The following is a 12,371-nucleotide window of genomic DNA, read 5'->3' on the forward strand; positions in this document are numbered from 1 at the left end:
AAAAGATGCAATGGAACCTCATGAAGTTGATATTCCATCTGTGTATTTTCAAAAATGTCAAGATATTTGCATCTGATACTTTGCATGTTCACATGACCCTAAATTATGCAGACATTTGCCAGAAGTCCATTAAACCTGACTTGAAGTCAGAAAACCACTTCAACTGATAATTGTAGAAAAAGATGCAAATAGGGGAAGAGAACTAGATAAATTCATGGAGGTTAAGTCCAGTAATGGCTATTAGCCAGCATGGGTAAGGAATGGTGTCCCTAGCCTCTATTTGTCAGAGGGTGGAGATGGATGGCAGGAGAGAGATCACTTGATCATTACCTGTTAGGTTCACTCCCTCTGGGGCACCTGGCATTGGCCACCATCAGTAGACAGGATACTGGGCTGGATGGATCTTTGGTCTGACCCAGTACGGCCATTCTTATGTTCTTACTGTAATTTTATACACCAGACCAGCAGAGCTTTTGCTGAGCAGTGAATAAGTGCCAGTCATTCGGCACCTTGCTCACACAGATCCATTGCTATGACCGGGCACACCCCTCTCCTTTCTTTGCATTGGCTTTCAGTCACAGAACGCTCAAGCAATTACAATCCTATTTTTAGTTTATTAAAAAGAAAAAGAAAGTTGCAGAAAGAAGAGTGATTTCACTGCAGAAAGCTCTGATTTCAGCTAAGATGGGTTTTGTGAAAGGAAGGCTTGAATGTTACCTGAAAGCAGTCAAATATTCGGTGTCTCCCATCGGTGGTTCCAGGCCACCAGTAAACGCCATATTAACATTGAAACCAACACCTGGTCCAGTGCCAACCTGAGAAATGGAATGAAGGAGTGGACAAATATAATGTGTTAAATTCATGGAAATTCTGTTGATGCTGGCAATATATCTTTGCAGCCTGCCATTTCTTTAAATCCCATTGATTTGCTCTGCTCCTGACTGATTGATTTAGAATGCATTGTTGGGGTGCTTTCTTTTTTTCTAGAGCTTTTTGGCTCCCCAAAGGGAGGCAGCTTTCACATTCTCACAAGTCTCAATTCTACGTGAAAGTGGTGCACACACAAATATTTGACTACTGGTGGCCAAACAACTGTGTGTTATCTAATCATGGAGTCCTATCATTAATATACCAGCGCCTTTTCCATTTTCAAATGGACAGACTGCCCTATTGAAGGAATTGTTTTCCATAATTCATCTTCAGCTTTATCACCAAATTCAGAAGAGTACTTTATAGTCCTGCTTTATTATGTGAATTTTCTTCACTCAGCTACAAGTGCAGTTTAGTCAGAGTGAGGGCTCCCTCTGCTTGTGGAAAATATGACTTGCAACAAATAGTTACACTGAGCTAATTGGGTATTGGTAGCCTATGAATCATTGTGTGCATATTTGTGAACATTATCGGTGTGTATGTAACTTTATTAGAGGTGACAGGTGAAAAATAAACACAACATTTACGGTAATTAATTTGAAGAAAAATGTGAACCTCCTTTCTATATCCTATCTAAAGTGAAGTGCTGGTATACTGTTGCTACCTAAATACAACTAATCTGGAGATTCAATTTAGATGTACTATACAACTACATAAATGGCTATATCAGTTTAGATAAATTACAGAATTTGGGATTCAAACTTTTCTTTGGCTGCCTTACTGTAAATACTAGCTACTAGAAAACAGTCTGTCCATCCATCCACCCAATTTTAATACATAATCTACTAATATTTCCTATACACCTCTACCCTGATATAACGCGACCCGATATAACACTAATTTGGATACAACCCGGTAAAGCAGCGCTCCCGCGGGGCGGGTCTACGCACTCCAGTGGATCAAAGCAAGTTCGATATAACACGGTTTCACCTATAATGCGGTAAGATTTTTTGGCTCCCGAGGACAGCGTTATATCGGGGTAGAGGTGTATTAAAATTTCTGTTTGGTAGAACTGTATTTTGTAAATATTCCTGCGAGAACATTAGGAAACCCCACCACTTTATGCTCCATATTTTACAATTTATAGTCTACTAACGAGTGTCTTTCCAATCCAATATATTTATTTTTTAGACAAAACAATCATTACATTGTTAAATGATTTTAAAGACTCAGCATGAATATAAGTGCAGCCGAAGTCTGTAAGTTTGCACTTCTTGTCCCTCCTGCAGCATCAGTTAAACGCTGCATAAATGTTTCGTCATTGGCTACAATTATAATGCACAAACAAGGTAATAAAACAAGGCTGTGCTTTATATTCTTTAGATGCCTGGAAGGAATATCAAAATTTGCAGAATAGAAAGGATAAAACTGACAGGGCAAGAAATTCTATGGATTTTCAAAATTATCAACATTTAAAAATAAATATAGTTAATTAGTTAAAATATTTTAATTGCCCTTTGAATCATGTATACAGATTTTTATAACTGCATCTCCATTAGAAAGGAACAACTTTGTTTAAATAAATACTAGTCAAAACTATGGAGTCTTTGTGGACTTTACTAATTATCTAAATTAAACACAGCAAAGTCTGGTTCATTCATGACTCTCTCTCTCCATTTGCAGTTCTGTGTAGAATTTATTAAGCAATAGGGATAAATAACCTACAAGCAAATTGAAATAATTGTCTGAGTGAACAGCAATCATTTTCTGTTAGCCTACTCTGATAAATCAAACATCCGGTCTTGTGTAATGAGGTCCGCTGACAGTGAGGTTGGGATTCTGTACAAAGAATGACTTCTGGCTTGCTTAAGATAAGACGGGCAAACTAATGTAATGGCTATTTTAAAACAAAATTGACTTTTTCCTGACAGCTATGTTTTCTTGTGAAAACCAGTAAAGGGTCCACAAGCCAAAGTAGGCCCTTTGTTATGGAATAAACAATGGAAAGGAGAAATAGCTGTCAGGTACACTTTCAAAGGAGAGGCCTAAGCTCAGCTTCTTGAAGGATAAGGCTGACGGTAGAATGAAAAAAATAGTACTTGACGAATGTGTGTGTGACCATCTGGTGGAAGTCCAAATAGAAAAATGCTTCCACTCTAATTCATATGCCTTGTCTGTGGAAGGCTTATGGGATTCGAAGAGTATGTTTTGGACATTGTCCAACAATTCTAATTAATCTGTAGCTAAAAATCCAATATCCAAGCTTCTTAATGCAGGAAAAGCAGGTCTAAATGCAGTACTCACTCCTCTGAGCAATGACAGGGCATGGCCAGGAGTAAAAGAGATGGATCCCAAGTCTGTGCCTGGAGATCAGAGCACTGGTGAGCCCATGCAGTAACTGTAAAACCATGGGCACCCTCTTCTTGTTTTGCCTCACAAAAAGCTTGCATTGTTAGAAGGAAGGAAATGCACATGAAGTTGTGTTCTCCAATGAAGAGAAAACTTTAGTCTGTTAAGCAAAGGCACCTGTTTGAACAACTGTCCAATAATGACTTATTAGAGACTAATCTTGTTGATCAATCATAGAATCATCCTGATTCTTTGACTAAGATGGTCTACCAAGGTATCTCTTTTCCTTGCCAGGACAAAATGTAAATTTGATGGCATTGCTAGGACTTCAGAAACACACAAAAATAGGTTCTAAGAGAAGCACTAATAGGCATTCATGTGAGCAAGAGCAGTACAAGCTTTCCTACGGTGCTCTGTCATTTCACTTCTTGACCTATGGAAGTCCCCCCCAGTCTTGTCAATGCATCTCACTCCTGACCAGCAGCAGATTCTACCAATGAAATCCCGGGGTGCCAATCCCAGTAATTATATGGTGGGCAGGTATCCTGTTTATTTATGTTCTTACCTCATCAGGAGCTCCACTGCCTGGGAAGAAGTTTCCATCATCATAGCGATGTAGTGAAATATAAAGAACGTTAGGATCACTGTAGAAAGCCTGCTGAGTACCATTCCCATGGTGCACATCCTTCAGGGACAGAGATTGTATTAGATGAGGAGGATTAGTACACTAGTAACAGTGCAGATGAAAAACACCAGGCTGATTCTTTTTAATCCAAGTGAAGCAGTTTATTGAAAACTAGAATGGATCCACACAATACTAAAATTAGCTTTTTGTTATACAGCAGAACCCTTATTTTACTAGCTAGCTGGGGATTGAGGAGTTAATGAAATTGAAGAGTTCATATAAACATCACAAAACCACAGTTGGTATGGTGCATAAGTGGCAGCACAGTGGTGTACTGCATTGCTTTTTTCTTGTCCTTCAAACCACTGCAGAGTAACCTCCAACGTACTGACAGTATCGGAATATGAAGGGATGTCAACTTGTTTTACATCCTCACCACTGTTATGTGATTCCGCCCCCCAAAATCATGAAATAGGGTTTGAATACAACTGGTTGTTTGTAAAACTGAGGCTCTACTGTCCTTTCAATACAACATAACTGGGTAATTAATTAACCTCAATTATACACCTGAATGAAAACAAGATGTTCTCTTAGAACTAGAAGAAGCATGTTAATCACCAAAAGTCTGACCAGGCCGTCTATCTGCAGGCTAAACACCCATTTAAGCTCTGTGCAGGAATGAGCCCTATACGTGCAATTTAACAGCAGTGCAAAGAAAACAAAAAAAAATGATCTCAACCAAACAGGCCAATTCCCCTATCATCAAGGTATTAATGGACTAATACAGCTTACAAAAGGGGACATTTCTCCAAATTGTCCTTTAATTTCTGCTACAAAAATCAAGTCATTGAGAAAGGAAGAAGAGTAAAAGGAACTCTGAGAAAAGTGATGGACCAAAGTGGAAAACTATCCTGAACATTTATTTTTAACTTAAATAGATGAATGAGTCACATCCTGATCCTGAGAAAGCAATCAGGCTTCCAAAAGGAGTGTTGCAAGTTTGTTAAAATCCTAGCTTCTCTTGTTGAGTGACCCACCAGTGTTGCTGGGTTGCCCAAATATGCATAGTGTTGCACAATCCCTCAAGCAGGTTACTGAAATTGTCCAGATCGCTACTCAAGCCAAGCCAGTCAGGGACCGTGTCAGTTTCAATACTCTGTCAGCTCATGAGAACAGAGTTGGGATGGACATAATGCTCATGCCCAGCTCAACCAGCATCCGGCACAGCCACCCATCTTTAAGTTTGGATCTGATGTGTGTTCATAGAATCATTGAATATCAGGGTTGGAAGTGACCTCAGGAGGTCATCTAGTACAACCCCCTGCTCAAAGCAGGACCAATCCCCAACTAAATCATCCCAGCCAGGACTTTATCAAGCTGGGCCTTAAAAACCTCTAAGGATGGAGATTCCACCATCTCCCTAGGTAACCCATTCCAGTGCTTCACCACCCTCTTAGTGAAATAGTGTTTCCTAATATCCAACCTAGACCTCCCCCACTGCAACTTGAGACCATTGCTCCTTGTTCTGTCATCTGCTACCACTGAGAACAGTCTAGATCCATCCTCTTTAGAACCCCCTTTCAGGTAGTTGAAAGCAGCTATCATTCTTCTCTTCTGCAGATTAAACAATCCCAGTTCCCTCAGCTTCTCCTCATAAGTCACGTGCTCCAGCCCCCTAATCATTTTTGTTGCCCTCCACTGGACTCTTTCCAATTTTTCCACATCCTTCTTGTAGTGTGGGGCCCAAAACTGGACACAGTACTCCAGATGAGGCCTCACCAACGTCAAATAGAGGGGAATGATCATGTCCCTCGATCTGCTGGCAATGCCCCTACTTATACAGCCCAAAATGCTGTTAGTCTTCTTGGCAACAAGGGCACACTGTTGACTCATATCCAGCTTCTTGTCCACTGTAACCCCTAGGTCCTTTACTGCAGAACTGCTGCCTAGCCATTCAGTCCCTAGTCTGTAGCTGTGCATGGAATTCTTCCAATCTAAGTGCAGTACTCTGCACTCGTCCTTGTTGAACCTCATCAGATTTCTTTTGGCCCAATCCTCTAATTTGTCTAGGTCCCTCTGTAGCCTATCTAGGTCCCTCTGTATCCAAAGACCTCTGTGTTACAGGCTTTGTTTTGGAGGGCTGATAGCTTCTTCAGGATCGGGGGGAGGGGAGAATGGGGGGAAATGGAAAAGATATGGTAAGAAGTTTAGTGCTGTTACTTTAAATCTTGATGTTACCCTTAAAGAATTTTTTATTATATATAAACCATTTTAAAGTGAACTTCAGTTCTGAGCTTCTATAGTCAGATTGTGTTCACTGAGTTATAAATAATGGCTCTCCTCTGTGAGGAACTGACGGAGTTTCCATTGTTACTTTGGTGAGAATAAATGTTTACTCACCCAGTCCACTATAAGGATTTTGCTAACGTTGAGTCTCTGTTGGAGAAGCTTGGCTGCAATTGCCACAGAATTAAAATAGCAGAACCCCCTGGAGGTAATGAGCAAGAGAGACAGAGAGAGAGAGGAAAAAAGGGGTGTTAATTATATGTTCGCCTCGGTCCTAATATATATAAAAAAAAAATGTGAAACATAATACAGTAAGTAGGAAGAAATTTCTATTTCACTAAGTCTTCCTCCCTAACAGATATGTGTGCTCGATTACACACAAAAAATAACCACATGCCCACAGGTGACTCAGTGATCTCACAGGAAATGGTGAACACTATTACACGTTCTAACACTCTTTACTGTGAGGTGCAGCTGAAGTATACAATCTGCCTGACAGTGACTTTTAAAGTGTCAGGGCTCTCACTCAGATTAGGGGAGGGGGGTGCAGTCAGAGAGAAAGGAGGGGATTTTAGTGATACATGAAAACATCTGAAGCACAGGGGACCAGTTCAGAGAAGCTTCAAAGAACTCTGCTCATTCAAATCTGGTGGTAAATATTCTCTGATCTCACACCAACCAAGTATCAAGGGACCAAAGGATTTGCGCATTGGTCATGAAGCCAGGCACGTACTAGTTCAAGAAACAAATTCTATTCAGGGTTGAGGGAGATGCACTCATTAAATATGGTTTATTACCCTCTTACCTTTTGGGAACCAGAGTTGAAATCAGCCCAACCCAATGTGGCCAAAACACTTTCAACTCTAGGGGAATAAAATCCCAACAAAGCTACATGAGTGGAAGATTTGACTTCAGTTTCTGTTTTATGAAAAAAAAATGTTTTTTTTTTTATAAAATTGGTGTTATATTCCCAAGATACAATACTGTATCAGGCATAACTTTTATAAGTGGCATATCACTGATTCTCCATATTAAAAAACCCACGGTGTACCTAACTTACAAACAGCTCTTTATCTAGATAAACAATAGATGGTGTCAAGGCTGGATCCCCACTTTGAACTTTAGGGTACAAATGTAGGGGCCTGCATGAAAACTTTTAAGCTTAACTACCAGCTTAGCTTTTAATTAAAGAAAAAAGTAAAAATCATCTTTGTAAAATCAGTATGAAAATTAACCTTACAGGGTAATCAAACTTAAAGAGCTCACAGGACTCCCCTCTAGTCTTAGGTTTAAAGTACAGCAAACAAAGATAAACACTCAAGTAAAAGGTACATTTACAAGTTGAGAAAAACAAAGGAAAACTAACACGCCTTGCCTGGCTATTTACTAACAAGTTTGAAATAGGAGAGACTTGTTTAGAAAGATGTGGAGAACCTGGATTGATGTCTGGTCCCTCTCAGTCCCAAGAGCGAACAACTTCCCAAACAAAGAGCACAAACAAAAGCCTCCCACCCCCCAAGATTTGAAAGTATCTTGTCCCCTTCTTGGTCCTTTGGGTCAGATGCCAGCCAGGTTACCTGAGCTTCTTAACCCTTTACAGGGAAAAGGATTTTGGAGTCTCTGGCCGGGAGGGATTTTATAGTACTGTACACAGGACAGCTGTTACCCTTCCCTTTATAGTTATGACAGATGGGGATGATGGAATTAATAGACTCAAATGTAGTTTTAGAAATGGATGCAATCTCTAAGCATGATTCTAAAACAGACTGTATTGAACAAAAAGAGGACTGGAAACTTTCCTACTTCTAAAGTATTACAAACAGCTTTGAATCTGATGCTCTATTGTGCATCACTCAGCAAGGAAGTCTATAATAAATCAAATAATTAATTTTTTAGCTTTCAGCTCCGTATCATGTAGATAGTTCTCTTTATTAATGGCTCTAAACACTGAAGCAAAGCAATTAAAGCACACACATACTTACATGGGTGTACTCTCTTCAGCATGATGACCTGGAGGTCGAACAACAGCAAATCCATTCTACACATAAAAACCAACAAGAATACAGAGGGGCGATCAGACACAAAAGAACATTGGTATCTCACAGAGTGAGTTCAGAAGCTGTGGTCAGAGTTGCTAATTCAGTTTTGTAATTATTCATTAGTTCTTGATCACTCAGATGAGCATTCATGGCTTCCACTCAAGCCCTTAGCAATGTGTCAACGTTCCTTTCCTTTTTAAGGGACACAGGCAGCCTGCATTTTTTGGAAACTGACTACTTTTTTTTAACTGAGTTTCTTTTACAGCATACTTTGAACAACTGCAGTGAACTCTGGCCCTGTTGAAGTCAATAGCAAAACTCCCACTGACTTGAGTGGCGTCAGGATCTTATCTGAGGTTGTGATTTTTTTTTTAAACTTATCCTTAAAGGTTAGTAAATGTTTTGTTCACTTGCTAATGTCCATAAGGGTCTTGTCAACTAAGGCAAGAAGGGACCATTACAATCTTCAAATCTGGCCTCCTGTGTATCACGGGGCATAAATCTTACCCTGTCATTTCTGCACAGAGCCCTATATCAGAGCCAAGTGTTACTGCTATACCAACCTTCAATTCTCCTGTGGCCACTTTAAAAACAAGTTCAATGACACAGCCCACAGCCAGGCGAGCCGCACCAGATGAATGAACTTCATTCCAAATTGTGTCACTGTCAACCTAATGAAAACATATGAATAAATTCCGTTTTCAGAAACAATGAGAAGAGCCTGCAGTTGGACTACCTAGATTTACATACTACTGAAACATAAAATTCTTGTATTCATAGTGATCATCCCAGTGACAATGCAAAGAGCTGGAACCATTGGGGCCTTACATACACATACGTACTAGTGCTAGCTGCTAGTATCACAATGCTCAGGTGGTGGCACACCTGTCTTCCCATGTGAAGAGAGAAAAACTATGACACCGGCATTGGAGCTAATGTTACAGTAAGTTCAGATCTATCCATATTAACACCACTGAAGAGACCAGATTTCCAGTTGCTCTATGGTGCTGAGGGATTAGCAATAGGAAGGAGAGGAGTTTGATCACATGCAGTGTAAACAATCATGGGCTTCCTTCTAAGATTCTTATTTGAGTGTTGTCTCAGTATTTCTTTTTACCATCGGGATAGAAACTGACCCACGCTCAAACAAAAAGCGTTAAGAAAACGTACAACAAAAAAACTATTAAAGAGGGAATAAATCAATGAAGAATGATGTTTAAGAATAGACAATTCTCTAAATCCTTGTCAAATCTATTTTGGCTAGATTTACACAGAAATTGCTCTACTAGAGAATCAGAAAATAAATTTTAGCTAGCTTAGGTTCAGAATGGCCCTTCAACATCTAGGTGCTAACTGTGGACATTTAGTTTAAATGCCAAATATTTGACAGGATGAGGAACAAATCCCTTTGACAAAAATGTAGACTAGACTAGGGGAGAAAAGGAAAGACATTCTTTTGAAATTCTCTGGTTGCTCATTATTGTACAAGATCACGTTCTCATTTAAACAGGAAGTGTGCAATGTTGGCTTTTACCACAACAAGCTTAACAACTGCACAGAGGCAAGATAGGTTCACACATAGGTGATGAAATACCCTGTTTGATATTTACTATGATTTGGTTGTGAGCGCTGGACAGAAGTGGACAAAAGGAGCTTTTGGATTCCCATGGGATTGTTCATAGGCTTAGCCAGTGGGGAATGACCTGCTCTGAATCCCATTGATAGTGGGCCAGACTGTTTACATAGAGTGGTGACAGCAGTGTGTGCTTTCTTCTTTTCAGCCATAGCTTTTGCAAAATCCAGACTTAATGGAACTGATCCAAGCTGGGGGTAGTCTAGCTATCCGGGACAGGCTCAGAGTAAGCATAGAGTGTTTGTTGATGTGAAGAACTGTCAGATTTTATTTCTAAGATAAGACTGACTGGATATGAACTCAAGTATCAGAGGGGTAGCCGTGTTAGTCTGAATCTGTAAAAAGCAACAGAGGGTCCTGTGGCACCTTTGAGACTAACAGAAGTATTGGGAGCATAAGCTTTCGTGGGTAAGAACCTCACTTCTTCAGATGCAAGAAGTGAGGTTCTTACCCACAAAAGCTTATGCTCCCAATACTTCTGTTAGTCTTAAAGGTGCCACAGGACCCTCTGTTGGATATGAACTGACCACTTTTGTGGGAACAATATCAGAAGGGGACTGAAGAAAAGGAACATCTGTATTGCTTGGTTTTAATCAAATTTCACTTGCAGAGTTTTTGATAGATATAAGCCAATGTGAGATCACAGAATCATAGAACTGTAGGGCTGTAACGGATCTCAAGAGGTTATCTAGCCAACACCCTTACACTAAGATAGGGCTATCCCTAGACAGTCCTTGATAGGTGCTTGTCTAACATATTATTTAAAACCTGTAATGATGGATCCATTTCTTTTACAGCTGACTAAAGCCAGTGGGCTCACAATCAACAAAGATTGTTAATGGCTTCTGTCATAAGGGTGAGTTGCCCACCACATTGAAACAAGCAGTGAGTAAGTGAGATCCTACCTGAAGAAGTCCCTTTTAGATAATGGTACCAATAAGAACAGTATCAGTCAGCTCCTGGGACTGACAGTATATTGAAAGTAGAGCTCCTTTTAGTCATACGCAGTGGAATCAGAAGTTGTTTATGTTGCTTGCATTGGGCCTATCACCAGCTATTAATATATCACTCACCACAAGATAAGGTGGACTCACCATGGGGATGTGGCCCTTCAGTGGACTTGCCCCTTTGTCTCCAAGGGATCCCAGAGGGTAAAGAACAAACTGGCTGTCCTCCCTGTCAATCTATCCATATTGGGCTCTGCAAGGTTCCATCTTTTTGCTTTTCCTTCTCCGTGTTTATGTGAAGCCATTAGAGATAACCAAGTTGTTCTGTGGCTGCAGTGTTGTCACTATGCTGATGCTCAGTGCTACTGGGCTTTTTCATTGAACCCAGAGTCTTTACGGCCTCACTCTCCCAGTGTCTGAGAGGGGTGGTGATATGAAGTAAGTATTTATAACAATTGGGGGGCGGGGGTGGCTCCCCACCTATGGAGAATGTCTACCAGTCCTTCTGCTCAAATGTTTAGCCGCCTCAGCATCTGCCATGATCCAGCACTACCCCTGGATTCTCAGATAACTGATGGAGTCCATGTTACTGACAACCATCTACTTCAGGCCATGAGGCTACTGCCATTCCTCTCGAGTGTGCACCACACAATGGTCACTCATGTTTTTGTTACCTCCAGACTTCATCAACACAGGATGCAGCTGCGCTCAATCCTTGTCAACGGCCCCCTATTTGCTTTTAAGTACAATATAATTTACGGTATTTGTAGTGATCCTTAAGGACCTGAAAGCACTGGGACATGAGTTTATGAGTGACTGCCATCTTCCCCTCTATGCCCCATCGCTGAAATTACATGGCTTTTACTGTTGATCTGACTTCATGGCTGGTGCAGTTCTCACAGTCTGTTCCCCAAGGAAGCCCATCATAACCAGAGTCAAGTAACTCTCAGGACACAAATTAAGGCTCATTAGTTTTAATATCGGATGGCTTTTTAGCTAATTTGTATTTTAATATCTGTGACTGAGGAATCTAGTTGTGACAGATATTATTGAAAGTTGTACAAAAAAGACACTGGATCATCAGAGGTCACCATGGGATATTTGATGCGAGCCCACTTCTTTCTCTACCGTAGATCGAGTAAATCCTGTGCAACCCAGTCGGTCTCCCTAAGTTGCCAGTTTTGGCTCTCTTTCCCCAAATGCCTGAAAATTCTCACAAAATGCCTAAGCCGAATGCTGCTAATTGCAGGTGGTTTGATGCCACCATAAGCTAGGCTCACAGTGGCAGTGTTTCAGGAAGAACTAGGTGGGGAGGAAAGAGAGGTTTTATAAGTTTTTATTCCTTCAGAGAGAAATTAAATACTTAAAAAAAAAAAATCTGTGTGCAATTTCGAAGCCAATTTCCAGGATGTTGCCCCATTCTCCAAGCAAGAGAAGGATTTAACCACAGGGAGTCTGCTGATGTCTACCACCTTCTGCATCTCTGAAATAAGGATTTCACACAGACAGCCACCTGCTTGCAGGGTGGCCGGCTGCAGACTATTAGGCCCTGATGCAGCAAAGTGCTTAAGCACTTAACTATAAGTGCATGAACAATTCCATTGATGTGATCCGGATTACTT

The 12,371-nt window shown here is 40.6% G+C and overlaps 1 protein-coding gene across 8 annotated transcripts in view; it reads right to left on the reverse strand.

Moving 5' to 3' along the window:
• HDAC4 (histone deacetylase 4) overlaps positions 1-12,371 on the reverse strand; it is a 439,923-nt gene that overhangs the window by 29,459 nt on the left and 398,093 nt on the right. For all 8 annotated transcript variants that reach the window (XM_054043726.1, XM_054043721.1, XM_054043725.1 and 5 more), the window contains 5 exons: positions 8,733-8,840; positions 8,113-8,168; positions 6,245-6,332; positions 3,785-3,904; positions 718-815 (listed from right to left, as the gene is read on the reverse strand). In XM_054043726.1, the coding sequence (XP_053899701.1) occupies positions 718-815; positions 3,785-3,904; positions 6,245-6,332; positions 8,113-8,168; positions 8,733-8,840 (470 nt within the window). The remainder of the gene's footprint in view (positions 1-717; positions 816-3,784; positions 3,905-6,244; positions 6,333-8,112; positions 8,169-8,732; positions 8,841-12,371) is intronic.

The sequence above is a fragment of the Malaclemys terrapin genome, chromosome 11, assembly GCF_027887155.1.
Source record: "Malaclemys terrapin pileata isolate rMalTer1 chromosome 11, rMalTer1.hap1, whole genome shotgun sequence".
In the NCBI taxonomy this organism is placed as follows: Eukaryota; Metazoa; Chordata; order Testudines; family Emydidae; genus Malaclemys; species Malaclemys terrapin.